Source organism: Haliaeetus leucocephalus, unplaced genomic scaffold (assembly GCF_000737465.1).
Source record: "Haliaeetus leucocephalus isolate CR32 unplaced genomic scaffold, Haliaeetus_leucocephalus-4.0 Scaffold195, whole genome shotgun sequence".
Classification (NCBI taxonomy): domain Eukaryota; kingdom Metazoa; phylum Chordata; class Aves; order Accipitriformes; family Accipitridae; genus Haliaeetus; species Haliaeetus leucocephalus.
The window spans coordinates 1,541,778-1,562,426 of NW_010972631.1; the positions used below are offsets into that span (position 1 = coordinate 1,541,778).

At 37.8% G+C, this 20,649-nt stretch overlaps 1 protein-coding gene across 1 annotated transcript in view; it reads left to right on the plus strand.

Moving 5' to 3' along the window:
- The window catches only part of RNGTT (RNA guanylyltransferase and 5'-phosphatase), a 173,417-nt gene extending 153,621 nt beyond the window's left edge, over nt 1–19,796 (plus strand). The window contains exons 14-15 of the mRNA XM_010565702.1: nt 16,514–16,637; nt 19,448–19,796. Of these exons, the coding sequence (XP_010564004.1) occupies nt 16,514–16,637; nt 19,448–19,611 (288 nt within the window). The 3' untranslated portion in view covers nt 19,612–19,796. The remainder of the gene's footprint in view (nt 1–16,513; nt 16,638–19,447) is intronic.
- Nucleotides 19,797–20,649: the final 853 nt, after the last annotated feature.

Genomic DNA, 20,649 nt, shown 5'->3' on the forward strand with positions numbered 1-20,649 from the left:
CTCATGCTATAGTGCAAGTTGTGTTTTGCTATTGTCCTCGTCCTCTTTTGTCACATTGTTCTTTCCCAGGCTTCAGTGTTTGAGAGTGTTCTGGCTCCTGTACGTGGGTGATTTGGGGCTGGCACCATCTTTTGTTTTGCTTTCTTATGTTTTACAAAAATCCTCTTGCAGAAGAGGATGATTTGTCCATGATGATTTTAAGCTCTTGAACATGGTAATTTGTCGCTGCTGCAGCTGTTCCCATGTTATAACTGCATTGTCAAACCTGGTTTGGGTGTGCCTCTGCACATAGAGAGCGTAATTTGTTCTGAGTAATTGAGGATACCTTGATAACAACAGCTGTTTATGGAGCCAGCTCCTGTGCTTGACTGAGTTGCAGCAAGGACTGTTTTTTTCCTTTGATATAGACATCCCCACACTTAGTTTCCATAAATGAAATTGCATTTGCATTTTCTTTTGACTAGAATACAATACTCAAACGGTATAGCAGCATGCTCAAGCTTCTCAGAGTTTTAGGCAATTTAGGAAACACATTGATAATTGTCTTCTCAGAGAAAGTAGTGTCTAAAGTTGTGTGTATTGTTTCCTTCAGAAACTATTCTTTTCATGTCATATTTGTTATCATAATTGTTCTTTATTAATCTGTTCTGATTTTTGAAGCAAGTTCTTCGTCTTTTCTTTCTGCATTAGACCTTTCTGCATTAGAGGCTTTTGTTGGTACTGTAGGCAAGTGAAATAAAGGCAATAGAACGGGTAACAGTCGAAGAGAAAGAATAGATTAAAAAATAGTTTCTAAATAAAATTATAAAAATCAGTCCTTATTAGAAATTTAATCTAATCAAATGAGACAACAAAAGGTATTTGGGCAAAGTCTTTTAGGTCTTTTTTTAACCATTTCTTAATTTTTTTATTGTTTTAGAGTTTCACAAGAACATCAGCTAAGATCAGGCTTGAGGGGGGAAGAGAAAGCAAATTGTTGTTGTAAACAGTTTATAGGCAGAATATATCTAAATTTGTTAAGCTTTTTAGAGGTATTTTGAGTCTAAACTGAACAAATGAGGTTGAACTTGATAAATGAGCTTGAACTTGTAGTACCTGTCTGAAATGCAGATGATAATGTCTTTAAAATAAATTACTCATGAATAAATCAAGCTGTTGAAGTTACAAAGGGTGAGAGATGGTATAACAGAGAAATTCTTTGACTAGGAAATTGTTTCTGAGACCTTTCTTTACAGTATATATAAAATGCATAGTGAACATCATGAATGAGAAATTTTAAATGTCAGATACTGATAAGATTGGAGAAAAACAGTTGACGGCAAAAATTATCGTATTGAGAGGTACTGTGCTGGTTTAGGGCTAGTAAAAGGCAAATGCAGATTAAATTTAGATAAATGAAAAAGAATAGGCCTGTGAACAATAACAGAGAAGGTAGAAGAAATATCAAACGAGATAAATATGCAGGATATCAGCTTACAAAGGAAACGGGGTTGTGGATAATATCCTGTCTAAATATAATACATATAAAGGAGGATGGTCACACAAACTAATTTCAGCCACCGTATACCCCACGGGCCGGCTCTATAGACAGTGGAAAACAGTTGAATCCAAGCGTGAATCTAGGAACCTCTAAGAAAAGCGCCTGACAGTTGCCTCGCTGGGTCTTTTAAATTGCATTCCATAGGTGCCAGTCTCTCTCAGTGGATTACATACCGAAACTAGCTCCTAAATTTTAAGTACCTAAAGTAATGGTGCAAATACTTGTTTTGCCTGTCTCCCTGGACTTTTCCAATGATGAGATTAAAGGCTGGAGTAAAACCAGATTCCTATTGTACAGCTGTTTTAACTGCAAGTGAGCATTTCCAGTATAGTATTCCCCACAGACAAGCATTGTGGCTTAAATGTCACTTCAGCTACTGCTAATAGATTTCGAGACATCCATTTTTTCCACCATTTCTATCCCCAAATATAATCTGTAAAACCAGGTAAGTCCTGCAAGCTTAGGCTCTGTTAGACCTCTGACGAGAAAGTTGGTGGCTCTTACAGAAGGTTAGCAAATAAGGAGGAAGTTGGAATTAAACTAGATTGTGCCCATGAAAGGGTGGCCTGCAGGCAGAAAGATGAGATTTCATACTAGTAAAAGTAGAAGGATGCTTATCTCCTACACCAGGAAATGATAAATAGCACCTGTACAATTTGAAGAATGCCTTTGATACCTAGGAAGCTGTAATCCTAGGGGAAAATGAAGCTGTACAAAGACAGTAAATCCAGTAAGATTATTTCTTTTTGCATCCTTAATTCATTCCTCTATTTGTATGATTTACAGTGAAATAATTAAATTATTTATTTCATCAAATTAGCTTTCACAATATTCATTGCAAAGGTCACATATACCTCTGCTTGGCAGTATTCCAGAATGATTACAGCATTTGTAAAATTTCACATCTGAGAAATAGAAATATATCCTAAAAGTCAGCTGAATAATAGTGATGCAGTATCTTGTTATGTAATAGTCAACAAAACCATTATTTATTTACTTTTTGTTTGACAATAATAAAACTGCTGCAGTTTTATCTTTCTAGCATAAAGTGAGAATAAAAGTGAAGAACGACAGAGCTCAGCAGTACTATTATATTTCAGTAAATTGAAGTTTTCAAAATGCTGCTTCTGCTTCTTTCCGATGGAAAAAAAGGTTGATTGTAGAGAAAATAGCATGTTATATCTTTGGGAAAAATAGTCTACAAAGATTTGAAAAGGAAAGATCAGAGATGTGGCAGCATTGTTAGAGTCATTGTGCAGACATTTTATTTGTATTGCTAAGAACTGTAGAAGTTTTCGTTTACTGGGGAGGAAACTGTAAATATGCAATATTGCTTTTTATGTTACTAACTCCATTGAGTTACTGTTTAATTGGTATATAGAAACATTTCTGCCACTGACTTTACAACCAAATGCTATAATGAAATGTCACTTCTTTTCAGAAAAATGTTACTTTCCCTTGATTAGCTGAAGTATTAAATCTGTTTCGGTAAATGAATCTATTGATTTTAGCTTAATGTGTTGTAATAAAAAATATTTTAGTATGTTCTTGGTTGGAAGATTCATGTGATGCTGTGCTGGATTCTGGACAGGCACTGATGTGAGATTTTTATCTATTTTTCATGTGTGAAGCAGGGGAGTCAGCACCGGTACAGAAGGGAAGTAAAGACCTGGGTTCTGCTGGAGGACAGTTCTTGCCCTTAAGCTCTGCAGAAGTCATCCACGGGCTTTGTTTCACTGGGTCAGCCAAGACCCTGACAGTGCTCTAAGTGGGAGGGAATGAGGCTAGAGCAAAATAGTGCTGTAAAGCCTCTTGATCCAGCTGCTCAGTCTGCTCGGACTCAGGCAGTCTTCCAGAGGTGGTTAATATCGACCATGGTCCTCACTGCCCTGGGGAGCTGCCCATTGCCTACGTCTTAATGCTGCACCACGCAAGAAATAAAATGCCCAATTAGTGTCATATGTTAACCTACCCGGTTGTAATTTAGTAGTAATACAGACAAATGCAACCCAGCTTCTGCTTCATTTCATTAGTGGGTCATGGTTAGCCACGCTTGGTTGCTGACCGTTGCAGGAGCCGATTAACTAAGTGTTGTAGCATTTCTTCTATACAAATACAACCTCTGAAGAAACCTGTGGGATGTAGGGAAGAGGCTGGTCTATAACAGAAGAAATGTAAAAGAATATGCAAAAGCAGAATTGGAGACAAGAATGTTTTTATTCTTTTACACAATAACGCAAGATACAATTACTGTTTTTTCCTACAGTGTTACAGTCTCTTTCTACCTGTTACGCTTTGGATGCCATTAATGCATAGAAAGAGGTTTCAGAGTAACTTAACTTCAATAGAAGGAAAACGAAGGACATTTCTGAATAATTTAGAAGGATGTTTATAGATCAGTGAGTCAGAGGTTTTGGACTTACAATACTGAAGCTAACACTAAAGCAAGCAGACCCTGAATTACTTAATTACTAGCTCGCTAATATTTAATTCAGAACTTTAAGGAAAAAATCTGTAATCAGTAATTAGTGCTAGTAGTTATAGCAGGAAACTACAAAGGAAGGCTTTCTGTTTCAGTTCATGGATTTCCCCACTGTGTTCACTCTTGCCTGACAAATCAACTCCCTTTTACCTTGGGCTTTTTAACTGTAGAATTATGTATGTGAAACTCTTCTATCTAAAGCAGACTAATGGAGTTGGTTTAACGTATAAAAACACACTTTGAGGTTACTGAGCAATAGGTTACAGAGTTGTCATTGCCGTTACCTGGTTTTTCTTCCTCTTATCTCTTTCCAGCACTGTCTCTTCTTCTAGAGAAGAGAGTTCATTTTTTCCTGGCTGGAATTGTTAGTGATGTTGGCTGGCTCTAGAACAGGTTTATGATGTTATTTGTAATGCTGTTACACCATGTGAAAAGCAGAACAAATGTTTCCAGCTGGATTTGTTAGAGAGCTAACGCTGTTTCAGTCCTGGGCCTCAGGTGGGGGACGACAGCTGCTCAAACACAACTGTAGCACTTGAGCAGAGCACTCAAATTAGGCTTTGAATTATGGGGAATTTAAGAATCATCCCATGCAGAGGTCTTCGCAGGCCACAGCTTTATGACAGTTGGTTTTTTGGAGAGGTCATCTGGTTAGAAAACTCAAGAGACTTTTCTTGGCTTTGCTTGCCTTAGCTCTTGCAGGCTAACTGGGTGAAGTCATTCTGTGAAATAAGAATGAAGACTAAGTATTGTCACTCGCTTATTTTGTTATTGATCTACCGTACAATAACAAAGTGTATGAGCAAAGCCATGAAAAGTGTCCTCACGTACAGTGGGCTTTCCCAGATTTCCTGTCTTCCAGGGCCTTTGGCAGGACCAACTATCAAACTGTTAATTATCCCTGTTGTCAGCACTCACTATTCAAAGTTGTAATAAAATCCTTATTGATTTGTCTAGAAACACTGCTGCCCAAACAGACCAAAAAGTTCATAGGTTTCTCAGACCACACCTGGCAAAATCCATAAAATCCTCTGAAGCTAGTTGCGTGTGACTCTTCCACGTCCATGAATATTGTCCATTCCTCTGCCTCGTGATTGCTGCAGTCTATCATCTGGGAAATCTGGCTTCCTAACTCTGCAGATTCATTAATAACAAGGAAGGGAAAGGAAAGAGGGGCTTGCAATGAAAGGTAAAGCAGTAAGAGCCCCTCTGTAGCCTCATTTACTGACAAATTTGTGCCACTGATAGATTAGCCCTTGCTTACCTTTCTTTTAGGACCGACCTCATCAGCTGGCAGGCACCATAAAACTATTTGCTTTGTCTGAGCCACAATTAATTTCCCTATGTAGCCCCTTCCATTCTGTAACCCCACAATGATCAAGAAGACCTGCATGCTTAGATTTTAGATTATAGGTCAGATCATACTGAACGTCTTTAATTGCTTTTGAAGAAGGAGGAAAAAAGCTTTCTGTGATTTAAGCCTCAAAGCCAGTTAGGCTTTGAAGTTTAAGGCAAACTATTCAAGAAGGGGAGGGAGTTCAAGCCAGCTCAATGCTATAAAGGCAGTTGAGAAGTGAGTTAGGGCAGTTGACTTTCACTGCAGCAGTTGCTTTGATCAAAGCTAATTTTTGAAAGTCTGCGTTAAGTGTTAAGTCAGCAGCCATTAATCTTTTTGTTGTGATATATTATCAGTAATGGAAAAAAAAAGATTATTTTCCTCCTAATTGAAATCTTAGAAGGATGAAAAATACAATGAAAAATCCCTAACATGGCTTTTGCAGCTTTTTTCCCAACACATCTTTGCTTTATAATTTGGATTTTATAACACTGCTGAGTAGATTTTTTTGGTTGTTGATATTGTTTGGCTCTTCTTGGCTCTGTGTTTTGTGTTATTGCAGTATTTAATCAAGGCATTTATCAGCTCCCTCAAGTAGTTCTGGCAGTCACCTGAAACTCATCCTGTGTCATTAGCTACAAAAATGAAGGTTGAGTCAGCAAGGTTGTGAACTCCAATCTCAATGATCAGGTGTAAGAATGCCCCCTCAAAATGGTGAGGTTTAAAAATCACTGTAGTTTGAATTTTCGAAGACAGGATGACAAAAAAAGTCAAAGTTCTTGCTTTCTTATATAATACAAATCAAACCCTGAAAATTTTCTTTAAAAAATAAGATGTTATTCTGCTGAAGAGACTTGTGTGATTTCAAGATCTGGCAGTCTTTTAAAAATACTATTACACAAACCATATAAAAGCTATGATGAGCAAGACTGAGCTCCCCTCTCTTGCTCAACCCTTTGGCTTGTAGGAGACTTGGTTGATGATAAACCATTCAGTCTAGTGAAGTGGATGGGGATTGTCTGAATTTTTATTTCCTACAAGTCCTGTAAACCTCTGTATGTTCTAGTATCAGATTTGTAAGTAACTGGGAATTGCCTCTGAAACATATGAAGAAAAAGAAATTCGCTACTTTTTGTAAATACGTCCTAGGCAAAAACTGAAACACATGTTAAATATAGGAGATTAAAAGCAAGTTTTTTCGGTTCTGGTCTTAGTTTATGCGCACATTCTCTCTGTAGAATCTCAACGTTTTCAACATCTAGAAATCCTATTAATACTTGAAAACATTTATAAATTTATAATCTCGCTCCCTACCCCCCACCTTTCTAATAATGCTTGCATAGCATGTTTAATAATTTACATATCACTTAGATACCAGTATTTGATAAAGTCAGTACGCCAAATTCAGCTTCCAATGTTACATGTTTCTTTGTTTGCCTACTATAGTGAAGAATATGAAGTAAAATTTTGATTATATCTTTCTTAATGTTGTTATTCAGTAGTGTTCTGAAGCAAAGAAATTTGAACCATGGGGAAAGCAGAGCTGCTAACAAACCAGTTTGGGCTTTGTTAGGCAGTGGAGTAGGCATGTGAATATATTACATATGATTATCATAAAATTATGGCCTGGAAATTGAACAGTCATGCTGCTGCATTTTAGACAGTACATTTATAATAAGCTGTAATAAAGTAAACATTTTGAATGGATATAAGAAGAGGCATTACTTGTGATCACAAATGTACGTTCAATTCATGCTTTTGAAGCTCTATTCAACAAAGCAAACAAATTTCCTTCCAGCGTTAACACAGTTGTTCTCAGTGGTGAATTTTGATTTATGGGGAAAAAAACTTTAAGCATATAAAACTGGCTGTTTGGGATCTAAATGGAAGAAAAGAATATGATTCATAATGGCTGTAATTTGAAAACTGCGTGTTGTTACAAGTAAAAGTGGGTTTAAAAGACTCACTTGCAATTACTTGCTACTTTGGATTCTAGTTTAGATTTCTTTTGGTTTACTCTGGTATCATTTGGTGTTTTTCTGAAAGAGCGTAAAACCACAGTTTCTAAGAACATTTCAGAAGCCAGATAAGCAATGACTAGAATTAGGTTTAGGGCCCAATCCTGATAACAGTAGTGTGGGCTAATTGATCTTATGAAGCTGCTCGGAGGTATATAACTTAGAAGGATAGGAGTTTGTAGAGCTGGGGCCCACATGAATAGCAATCAGATACTATCTGACTCGTAAAAGTAGTTTTTCCTCAGACGACACAGAAAGGCTGCTGGGAAGCTCCTGATAGCCCAGCCCCAGGGAGTCTCCCTGTAACCCATCCCCAGCAGCGTGACAGCAAGCAACAAAACCCCTTATAGGGTGTAAGAAGTACAGATAAAACAAGATTAATTTAGTCTCCTGCAGTAGCAATAGCTTGGGTACAAAGAAAAGATTAAAAACAGCCATATGAGAAAGTACACTGTAAAATCTATGTGTGATAAACACAAACATTTGTCAAAAGAGCCATCATTGCAGAGGTGAAGTCCAACATGTGAAGGGCAGAAAATGGCAGAAAAACTCTTCATCCTATTCTGGCAGTCATCTAGGTTATCTTTCATTTATTTTGAGGTATAGAAATAGCATTGCCAAAGGTTGTAAAATAGTGATAGCTTTGCTTTGTCTCCGGAAGATATGTTTGGGTTTCTACTGATAAATTATTAAAGAGATCTCAGCTGCCCTGTGTCACAGGATTTCTTGGTAGCATGAGCGTAAGTACCTGAGGGGTAATTAAGATCGGGTTTAGAGAACCTAATGGGAGATAAATGCTTTCCCTGTTGTGTGACCACAAACCATCTCTCTCTGTTTCCCCATTTGCAAACTGAGAATAATAAACCTTATGAAATTCATAATTTATAAAGGAGCTAAGTGGTGTTTTCAAAGTATATTCTTTACTATTGGTGTATAACTCTTGTCTCCTGGATCTTTGTGTCTTAGCATGCAGTGCTCTCAGTTTGGGGCTGGCTCCCTTTTGCAAAAGCAGTCCGAGTGAATAAAACACAAATGAGGGTTAAGATTGGCTTTCACAAGCTGGCTCATGTCAAATAGAAATACAGTCCTCTCATGTCAAATAGAAATACAGTTCTCAAGATATATCAGGCTGTGGGTGAAATGTTTCCTCCCAGAATCATTTCTACATTATGATTACAGCTTTTTCTATCACGTTGCACTGTATATCCTTGCTCTGTCTTCCCCTCCTGTACAGTTGCTTACCTTCCTGGTGAGGGATGGGTTTTTTCAGAAACCTCCAGTAGATTCCTTGTCCTTCAGTGAAAGGATTTTTTTTCCTTATTTGTTTTTGCATAACCTGCTGAACAGTTCTGTGGTTTGCTGTGGCATTTTACTACTTTGCTTGCATCTGCCTGTTCTTCTTTGGTGCTTTGACAAACACCCTCAATTTCAGTACTGACCCCGAGGATAATTAGCGGCACAGTTATTCTTTGTGTGCCAAATCCAAGGTGGCTGTCTCTGGCCTCTGCAAAGTTACCCAGGTGCTTGTGGTAAAGCGTTGTTCTTAACCTCTTCCTACAAATTTATGAGCTGTAGAGCAGGTGAAGCTCTGTACCAAATACACATCCTCTCTACAGTAAGTTCACACTGACGCTCGCTTTGAGAGCTCTATTACTGCTCTCTTACTGCCTGGGTGTTTACTGCAGTTCCCCATCCACTAGAGTTTCTTGCTCTTTCATCAGCACATGCTGAGGGTCAGAATGACATGAGTTGGTTTTTTTAGTATGACTTTATTTAAGAACTCATTGCAGTGGAGGTATGCCAGGTTCATGAGTCCTCAGAACAGAATTCTTCCATTTCTCAGTTTTTACAGAAGATGTACAGAGAGATCTTTTTTCTTTAATCCATAGACCTGTGATAATTAGAGTGCCTGGGCAAGGGATACTGATCTAGGAGGGCAACCATTTATTACTTTCATTTAATTGTTCAAGATGTGTATGGACCCTTGGATCTCTGTTTCCTATTCTTGATGATGATTAAAAGAAACCGGGTTTTTGAAAAGCTTTGAAGTTCCCTCAGGAGTTAGGTGGAGATGGCAAAGTCTAGCAGGAAGGTCAACCGCTCTTTGAGTACTGTAGATGACTGAGTTATAATGCCTAAAGGTGTGCAAAGAGTTTGTTGGTTTGCTGTGACTGACCAGGTTTTCCCTTTGAGTGGAACGGGAAGTATAGAAAAAGAGTATCACATCATTGAGCAAAGCATTTGTGCAAACACAGAAACATTTCCACATCATGGTCTTAGCAGTTACTAGTTATCTGCTTTGTTGTAGATACCAGTGTTCCTCCAAGAGTCCCAAACAAAGCTCAGAAAAACATTGGTTTCTTACAGATAGTTCAGATGGTGTTACAAGGTCAGGTGTGCAGGAGACCGTCCAAGATACATTAAGAAATCTATTTCCAGCTGGCACTGAAAGTCATTAAACTTGTAAAATCACTGATAAGAGGAAGGCTTTTTATTTCTGATGTTTCTATGAGTCATTTGTCAGGAAAACCCCAGGACTCCAACCCATTCCGTATATCAGAAAATGGTATCCATATTTGAAATTACTACATGTAAGAATGAGAGATTCTGTGAGAGAATACTACATGTTAAAAAGAATGAAGAAATCATGAACTGTGAGACCTAGACACTGGAAGTAAGAAAAAATTTAAAAATTACCATTTAAAAAAGCCTCACTTGTGATTTTGAAACATGATTTTTCTTTTGAGCTTTTTCCATGATTTTTCAGTGCTTGGTGGTTTAATTTGGTGTGAACAAAAATGTTAAAATTTTTACATTTCTTAATGTTCCTTTCCAGGAATGAGACCTCAAAATTGGAGCATTTCCATTTCCTATGTACACAAGAAGTGGTGTAGTTACATTTAGAAGGCTTCTTTAATGTTAAATAAACATATCAACTGCATTGTGTTTACCCAAGCTGATAACCATTTGTTGGGTGATATATTACTTGAAAGGAAACACAATCAGTATGTTTGATTTAGCAACAGAATTGGTTACCAGTGCTCTTATTTTACTTTCAACAAATCTATGTTTTTGATAAAATAATCTCTTGAATCATATTAAGAAATGGATATTAAGCTACATTACAAAATCTTTTTTGGCTTGAACAAAAATGGGAAGCAGATTATTTAACTGATTAACTTCTGCCACTTGACAGTATTAATATTTGTGGTCCTGTGTACACTAATGGTAAGAACAGGCATTTAATAACCATCTCTTAAATTTTTATAGTTCTTTGAGAAGCTTTACTGGGGAAAGCATGAGATACTTTATGTGAATGGGGGAAAAAGTTCTTTAAAAGCATCTGACAAGGTGTCCGAGAATTAGGAAGAAGCACTGAGGGAACAACTTGGGATCTCTATTAGGTGCTGCGTTGTGCCCTGTAAGTGTTGGGGGCTCTAATAACTACACAGCTACTGACTGTCTAGGATGTTCTTAGTCAAATCATCAGAATTGCTTATATTCATGTCCTCGTCTGTAATCACATGTAAGAGTGCTTTCCCAGGATAGTCCTTGCCCATCTGCACATTCCTCTGGAAAGCTGGGCATGGACTGAAATCATGCACTTTGAAGCTTTCCTTTAGGTGTATTCTCAAGATAAACGGGAGCCCTGCTTTTCACACCTCATTTCCTCTCAATTGCCTTGGTTTGACATGAAGGTCGTTGGAGTTTGCTTGTCACCTTTAAGTCTTCAGTCTTCAAAAAGATCTCATTCTGAGTTTGGCTTATCTTTATATCTTCAGAAGCTGTTTATTTTGTTACTGCTGCTTCTTTATTTTTTTCTGTCTCCATCCTATTCCTTCAGGAAGCCTTGACCCCTCTTCGTTTCCTCAAATTCCCATGTAATTGTTCTTTTTGTTCCCTGACTGTTGTCGTTGCTTCTCCCTGGTCTTCAGATGATGCCCTTACTGCTATGGAGTCATAGTATCTGTGGGCAGGTTAATTCTCTCTGTCGTCTAGGACATTCCACATTGCTTGAGAAGTTCAGAAATAAAATCTAATTGTACTTCGCAGTTGTGGGCAGTCACAGCATTTGAGAGTCATGCAGAAATTGGGATTTGAGATGTGCTGTGTTGCTAGAGAGGTTTTATTTCCTAAACTGTCATTTGTGGCTGAATGTATCCCAATACCCTCAGGACAAGGAGTCATATTTTTTGGACAGTTCTTAGAAAAATGCGGTTTAATTTTTGCAGGATGGCTGACTAGAGAAGCTGTGGGCTCCAGTTCTCCTCTAGTAGGAGGCTGGGAAGCAACCAAAAGGTTTCTTCCTCGTGAACACAGAGCTGATCATTTATTTTGGGATGCGCTGCGTTCACCTGTTTGTTTGTTTTGGCTGTGGGAATGGATCCTAATGGAGAAAAGTTAGTTATGATACCAGAGAGAGAAGAATTACTTTCCAGGCCTCATGTGGCAGCTGTAAACTTTTCTTCCCTCCAGGCATTGGAACTTGTGTTTAAAAAAAGAAAACAAACAGTTTGTGTACTTTAGTCTATCAGAAATGAATGCCTTCATTGCACATGCCAGCTGTAAAAAGAAAAGGCAGATTCTTCTCAGAAAATAGAAAGCCATTACATTTAGAATCTATCTTGCCTATGTGTTTTTGTTCCTTTTTTAAATTCTGTATTTAGAAATAAAGATCTTTTTAATTCCATAAGATTTCAACTGCTGCTTTTGTTCATTTCTTCTCTCCTGGAAGTTAACATTTTCTGCGTCTACTATTACAATCATTTCTTCTGGGATCTTAGAAATAGGCTGATGACTAGGGATGTGGGATAAGCAATAGAAATAGGTGAACTGAAGAATGATTTTCTTTCTATAAATGTTTGGTAGTAGAGGGGAAAGTGCAACAAAAAGGCATTTAAAGAGAAAGGATTTTAAATAGAATGTGTTAAGATTTTGCTTACAAACATCCCTTTCTTTAAAGGGGATTATTTACTGAGCTAAAATCATTTCAGTTGCTTTGAAAAAAAAATGCATAGGGAAACATAGGGCTTCTTTCAGTCAAGTCTCCATTTATCTAAAAGCTTACCTCCTTTTTTCTTTCTAAAGATTGTGAATATGGGGAAGGTAGATGTGTTTGTTAAGTATAAGCTTGTCCATTGTAGACATGCTTCCTGAAATATTAACTTAATTACCTTAAAATCTAAATTCTCATTGTTAATACCTCTTATGTAAAGTAGCAGCTTGCCCAAGAATTTCATTCTGCTTTGGGATTAAGGATGATGAGACTAATGTTTGAGTGAAGTCTTCACAGAAAACATGCATGCTTCAAGTAAATGAAAGAATGACTCAACAGGTGGAATGATGGACCAGTCTGATGATCAAGTGCGCTGTAGAGATACACAGAAAAGCCTTGGCCGCTGGTAGTCAGCAGAGATAATGCAGGCATGGTCACGGGAGTAGAGCTAACTACATTCAATGTAAATGGCTTCTCCTCTTTTTCAGCTGGATATATAGTTTTTTCACATTTTGCTCTAAATTAACATAAAATGTGGCTGCATATAAACACACTGTTGTGATTCATCTCAAAATGGCTCCATTATTCTGCCAGGCAAGATAATCTGAGATGGGTTAGATATTTCACTTTCTTTTAATGTATTTTGAATTTCTTTCAGAACATAGGGGATGGAAGGAGACTGGAAAGTGGGAGATTTCCTAAACCTTAACTGTCATCATTCTTAGCAAAAGGAATAAGCTTACTCCACCAAAGTTTTTCCTAGTGAATAGCCCAGATGATGATGGCAGTGGGAAGCCTTTCTCAGCAGGGAGAGGAAGATAGCTGTCATCTTCATGTAATCTGACATTCTTAGGCAATGGTCTTGTATTACATCCAGTCTGATTTGATAATGAACTGTTGCTGAAATGGGGATGCAGCTCTTGCCCACTTTTTTCCGATCACATCTTGCAATCTAGCAGTAATGTAGTGAATCAACTTCCAAAATCAAGCTCATCTGTATTTTTGGGAAGTTATTGCTGTTGGGCAAATAGGCTGGTTCCTGATAACTAGGTCAAATGCAGTCAGGAACAGCAGGTGTTCCTGCTGAGGAACAATTTCCTTCCTCTTGAAAAGAAAGTAGTGTACAGGTTGGTGTTGGTCCTTGCTCAGGACACACTTGTGGCCCAGACCTGAGATACTGTTCGGATGCACACTACCTCTGACAGCCCCACGTCCAAGACATGATCCTCTGGGCTTTTAAGACTAGCTGTCTGAAAATAGGCTAGGGAGTAAATATTTATTTAAGGGAGGTTCCATGGAGTCCTTAGTGTGGTGGGAGTTTCCGTCTCCCATGGCATTTTATCAACAGTATGGCAGAAGCATTGACACTGTACCAAAAGCATTGCTGCTGCTGAAGATAAGCATTTTGGTTGAGAACTGCCATCATTCCTAAGACACTTCTCCCATTTCCGTGAAGCACTACCTAGAAGGAGTACTTCTCAGGAAGATAAATTATGTTGGATTATTCAGATACTCCTGCAGGCTGTAATACTTAAGGGGGAGAAGGAGGGATGAACCCCATACTGCAAAGGGACAATCAAGACGATGCTGCTCTGAGCAGCTCAGAATGAATTCCCAAAGGGAAGGAAATTCAAGACAGTTAAATTTGACAGTTTCCCTGTCCCACTTCAAAGCTGAAATACCAGAAAGTAGCATGCAAGTGATAGGTAGAGGTAAAGTCTGAATTATGGATACAGGGATCGCTATGGGCAGTCCTGTCCATAAACAATACCCATTTAGAAGTCTACTAAGATGCCATAGTAGAAAACTATTTTTAATGCTGAAAAGTATGTTTCGCTCAGAGTACTTGTAGTCTTGATCAAATGCCCAGCAGTTCCTAAAATGTTCATTAATATTACAGTAAGTACATTTACAAGACTGAGGTCACTTAACAAAGTATAGGGAAGAGTAGGTGTTGTATTTCTTCCTTTGTAAAATAATTACTACAACTTGCAATTGTCAAAGCCTATGATTGCCAGTTTTCTAACGGGAGAATTCATTTAAGTCAGTGCTTTGGCAGGTGTTCATATTTCGTGGAAAGATCTATCTTCCAGATTGCTAATGAATGGCCAAGCAAGTATCTAGATAGTTAATAATGCTGCTTAATTGCCACAGTCAGATAAAGCTGCCATCAAATCTATTGCTATTCTGAGCATCTGAACACTAGAAGAATGATAAACCATGAGAAAGCCTTATGAGATGTTTGGTTAGTTGAAGTCATTGCCTGCAGTTTTATATATTTCTCTCTCTCAGGTGATCCTTCTAACATTTCCCTGCTTTGACAGAAAATCAGACACATGGTCATACCCCCTTGCTGCCCTCACTTCCACTAGGCAGCTGTTTTCAAAGTAATATAACTGCCCAAGGCATTGCGCAGCCAAGAGTTTCTTCCTGGGTTTATGTATCCATAGTGCGCTAGAAAAGGATGTTGTGTTTTTCTGTATACACCTAATGGAATATAAATGCGTCCACAAATGCGTGTCAGTCAAACATCTGGACTGTACATAGCTTTTCAATGCAGATGGAAAGAAGTGACATGCTGTGCAGAGCATGCTGCAAAGGAAAGGATTGCTGATCTGGGCAATCAGTTGATTTCATCCAAGTGATCATCAGCAGATGCAAGCTTCACTTAAGGATTAAATGATTTTAGGAGAAAAGCTTTTTGCAGGTGATGGAATGGATGGAGGAATAATGTGTGACACGGAAATCTGACTCTGCCTCTGTCAGTCCTGCAGCAGGAAAGGCCTCAGTTGTAAGCGGGTTTAACAAAATTGTCTTATAGAGCCATGTTCACTTGACAAGTAAAATCCCAGGGCTCCCTATCCAGGAACGAACACAAGTATTCAGGGTAAATACCAAGAAAAATGTTAGGATTCTGCTTATCAAATTAAGGATAAATCCTGTACCATGCAGTATAGGAGGACTCAGTCCATGCCCAGAACCTTTTCATGAATTAATTACTTTTATCTGGGAATTAATGGAAAAGAGGTTCATGGGCTTTTCCACTGTACGTGCTATTAAGCTGTCTGGAGACAGTTATGGCCTTTTTCAAATCTGCATCCCTCTGACAGTAGTAAATTCCCATGTCACCGCTCAGGAGCAAGTAGACAACAGAGGTGAAAAATTATGCTAATGAATTGCAATAACCAGTCCCTTTTTATGAGACCGCTTACGCATAAGATCCTGAATCCAAAGTGTTATATCACCTTGTACAGCTTTTCATTGGTAACTATAGCAAACTAAACGCAGCAGCAGTTAAATACAGTCATATACTTCTGAAGAGGCCCTTTGGAACAAAGTGAAGTATATGGGTAAAATTGTTAAAGCGTTAGATAATGTTCTGGGGTTACCATGGTTACTTGAAAATTTTGCATTGTATCATAGATTAGGATGCATAGGATGAAGTAGCCAAAACAACTAGGAAGTCCAATGCATATAAAGTACATTTCCAAACCACACAGCATTGCCAAATAGAAAGACAAATAGCTCAGGGTATTGGCTGCTGATAAATCTATGAATCAATAAAGGGAGGCCTAAACGAGATTTAGAACATATGTGATTTGAAATCCTGCATTATTTTGAAGTTACAATCTTAATTTTTAAAGATAAATTAATTTTGAAAAGAAGAAAAATCCTCAGTAATGTAAAGAGTGGAATGATTTTCCATAAGCTCTTTCTGGTGTTGAAATCTGACATTTGGCTTTGAGACCTTCAGCAAAGAAGGTTGATGAAACATGGATAATACATTTCATGCACTTACGCTGGCAGTAGCACTTACACTGGAAGCAGTTTATTCCCATGGAAACCTATTTGCATTTGGGCCAGTAGTGACTTTTTTCCCCCTCTGTTAGAGCTGCTGATGTTTTAGCATAATGTAATTGCTGTATATTGACAGCAGATTTGAAAAGTATTTTTAAAATGTTGGGTAGCTGAGCATATGTATAATGGAGATGTAGTCTGTGCAGTTTTCCTCTGTAGGATGGAGGCATATTGCTGAAAAATGCAGGGCAGCTTTTGATCTTCTATTATTTATCCCTAAAAGAAAGAAAAACATGTGAGTTAAAATATGTTCATCCCAAACAATTTACTTTTTTTTAAACAGGTGACAAAAGAACTGAAACAGTACGACAATAAAATCATAGAGTGCAAGTTTGAGAACAACAGCTGGGTCTTCATGAGACAGAGAATAGACAAAAGCTTTCCAAATGCCTACAGCACTGCCATGGGTGAGTAGAATAATTTGCTTTAAAAGTCTTTCGGGCTCAAATTTTAATTTTTTAACTCTATTCTAGTTTAAGGAAGAAAGGCACTCTGTGTTCTCATTTCTAGTTTGAGTCCTGGCTTCTCTAACTTACTGTAGTAATACCTCATCTTGCAAATGCTTGCCATGTTTAGCTTTTTATAGACCATGAATCCTTTGGCTTCAGGGTTATTTGATGAAGTCAGTTAAATACTCTGATGCAGTATTTAACAGATAATGCAGAAACAAGTGCCTAAGTCTTTGTAGAACTGCAAAAACTTTCTCAAAGAGAATTTAAATGGTAGGGTATGCCTTTTAAGTGAGACCCAAGAAAGTTTTTCTTTATGATAGCATTGCAACAGCAGTTGACTAACTAACATCAGTTCCTAGCATTGCGTTGGCTTGTTGGGACATAATGCAAACTGGCACACTATGAGTTGAATTTGTTGAACAAAAATCCATTATAATTTCACCGCTATTCAAAATGCCAAAACCTTTATTTGGCAGATGGGCTAGAAAATTAGTAGGAGAAAATGTCATCTTAAGTTTCTACAGTAGTCATACAAACAATGAAGAGGGAAACAAATGAAAGGTGGGGGTATATTCCTGCAGAATTGTGAGACTTTTATGTTCTTCTACCAAAAAACATTTTGCGAAGTATTGTAAATTAAATGATGTTGTTTACTTTCAGGTGAAGTGTAAGAGTTTGAATAGAAGTGTGCAAGGCCAAATAACAGTAGTCATGTTGATAACTGACTTTTGTTAAGTGCCAGAATGAAGTTTAATCATATTTAAGACCATGCTATTTATTCAGGCATGTAGGATTTTCTCTGAACTGTTCTACTTGTATTTCTGCCTGAGCAGTGAGTAGATTTTCTTGAATAAACAAAATGTGGTCATTTTGCCAGGAAATAATAAATCTGTTGGCACCTTAAGGAACCAGCACAGAATGTAGCTGAAGTACCTGCTGAGCAGTTCTGTCGGGAAAGAGGAATGGGCCACAAAAGTCATACAAATACAATGACATCTCTTTGTCACCGTGACCTGAATTTCTCTTCTCTGTTGCACCTTACTGTTTCAATAGTTAGTTTTCCTTGGAGTTTTCTCTTCTTTGAGGAGTGGCATATTTTTCTTTCCTTTGTTCTTAAGAGCATATGTAGCTGCCTTTTTTCGCTTGTCATTTCCTCCATTTGTAGAGCAATTGATGTTATTCCTGACTTTTTTTCCTACCAAAACATAATTAATTTCCTAAAAATAAAAATTAAAAGAAGACTAAATGCTAAAGGAAAGGCTGTTTTGTAAGAAATATTTCAAATTTTCCATGGGAATTTTCAGAACAGAAAGTTTTCTTTTGGCTTTGGATTTTTGCTTTTGGCCATTTTCAAAATCTCCAAAAGTTGTATTTTCTTATTTGAGACTTCCGTTGTCCCCTTCTCTAGATCCTTTCTCCTCTGTTTGCTTTCTCTTGATGAAAAATACTATTTATTCTTCCCCATGGTTGAAATAGCAACAAAATAAGTACCTGTCTCCCTCTTGCTTTTGGACTTTGATACCCTTCAAATTGAAAAGAGAAGGGCTTTTTGAGTGATTAAGATAGGACAGCCCTTAAAAGTTGTTATAGAGTTAGACCATCTGCCTTGTGGCACAAATTCTATTCCTAAACTACTGATAATCGTAATGCTTTCTAACTGCTAAAGTTACATACAGTACAACTTTTAAAGCACCATTTCACCAAAAATAAATGAGATGATTAAAAAGCTAGGAAGGTGTTTTATTAATTATAAAGTAGTGCTTTGAATGGTTCTGGAATTCTGCAGGAAAGGAAGGAGTGTTTTTAAGAGTCATTGTTATTCGTAACGATGCTATATTGCAAGTACGTTTTAAGGAGTCTTAATGTTATTTAGTACTCTAGGGGTCAATGGATTGTTTTGCATGGAAATTGCATTCATACTGTGGTCGATCCTTACATGCTATAAATTATCCTCTAATCATTTTGTACTTTCTTCCAAGATAGACATAGGATTCCTACTTAATTTCTTGCTCTTTATTTTTTTCCTCCTGCCTAAGTCTCTTGGGAGGATTAATTAGAGTATAAAGTTACATAGCAAAAGTATTAAAAATACTTCATTTGTTTTAAGAGAAGTAAGCCTTTTTATTTGTTCCATAAAATCCTGTGGGCCATTACTTACAAACTATGACCTGGGGAGTCATGTTAAGTAATCCAAGTGTGCTTGTACCTGCATGCCTTGGCCACCAAGCAGCACTATGGCCTTTCCTCCATCATACAGTCTTCTGCCACATGAAGGTATATGGGTTAAAAAAAAAAGTACTGTGCATTATGGGTTTAAGGTATTTGTAGTACTTAGTGGTGAAAAAAAAAAAAAGGTTACCTTAATTGAGGTTTTCAATATTAGGCCAGTCTTGTTTCTAGCTATTTGGATTTGATGAGTGTTTTAAAGCCATGTCTCACAAGGCCCTCGTTGCTGTTGCTTGCCTCAATAGGATGTCAGTTCTTGGTGTTTTTATAGTTGCCCGATGAAGCCTACACAGGCATGCCTTTTGTTTGTTTTGAAAAGAGAGATTCCCATGAGGTAGGGGCCCACTACACTGCTTTGCTCTCTGGGGGACAAAGCAGATACTTGACTCCTGACACAGCCATCTTGTGAAGGTCTGTGTTTAAAGCTGAATACATGAGACAAATTATGTTACTTATTTTGCAAAGAGGGGATGAAATTATTGAAGTGCTCACTACAACAAATGGGTTTAGTAACTTGAGAGTATGTTTTTTGTTCCCAGCTGTATGCAACAGCATCCAGAATCCAGTCACGAAGGAGATGCTGTTTGAGTTCATTGACAGATGTACAGCAGCTTCTCAAGGACAGACGCGGAAACACCACCTCGATCCTGACACTGAACTCATGCCGCCTCCACCGCCCAAAAGGCCCCGTACCATAACATAAGGCCTTGGTCTCAGCGGATAGCGTGTTTACAGTTCTGCAGAAAGTGAAACGCAAGTGTAAAGGCTGGAAAAAAAGAAATCTGAATTGCTGTAAATACTTGGGAGTGGTTTTTTGAGTTTGTTTGGGGTTTGTGGGTTTTTTTTCAAATTCCACGTACAAATGGACATTGTTTTGTAACTGATAAATTCCACCTTACCTTATGGTATTTGAAGATGAAATTTCCAAAGCTTAGACAAGAACAGTACCATGAAGTCAATGGAAGGCTGCCTTGTTTATATACGGATCTCTTTTCACCTTTAATTTATAATGTCAGCAATCTGGAACTGAGAAAGCATTGGGATGCTGTACTTTTTAGAGGCTGTGTTTAAAAAAAAAAAGCAGAAGTGTTTTTTTTATTATTGTTATTCAACTGGTTGCAATTTGTCACCCATAGTATAACTGATCATAGTTTCCCTACGTTTCTGAGACTTGTGTTTCTCAGCAAACAGCAATGTTGTTTGTGCTCTGTGTTGGTTAAAATCTAAGCTGCCTTAGATTTCACTATTTTCAAAATTAGCTGGGTTTTTGTTGTTGAAATATTAAAAAAGCAAATCCTTCTTGTAAATAGCATCCCTTTGAAAGCAAATGTGCTGGGTGTTTGGTTTTTTCCCCTGTTTGAACCTAACACACCAAATGTATAGTGGGCTGATTTTAGCTTTGCCTTTTTAAGTTTATCTGTAGGTAAGGAGTACACCAAATCCTTAGTATTAAGGTCTCTGTTAAGAGACTGTTTCTAGTACAGGGCTTAGTTCTCCACAGTGATACCATTGTAAATATTACTAAAAAGTACACATCACTGTGATATGCAAGAGTAATAAGCAGCGCTAATCATGATGTCTTAGATCCAGGCACAAAATGGCAAAAGAAATGCCAGACAACTCCTGTGTGAAAGAGAAGGTAGTTTCAGTGGAAGAGAGCCACATCAGACAGAAAGTGTCCTGGTTTAGGTAATTGCAGGGCAAAATGAAGCCATTTAGTGGGGTGGATGAGTGTCCCAGG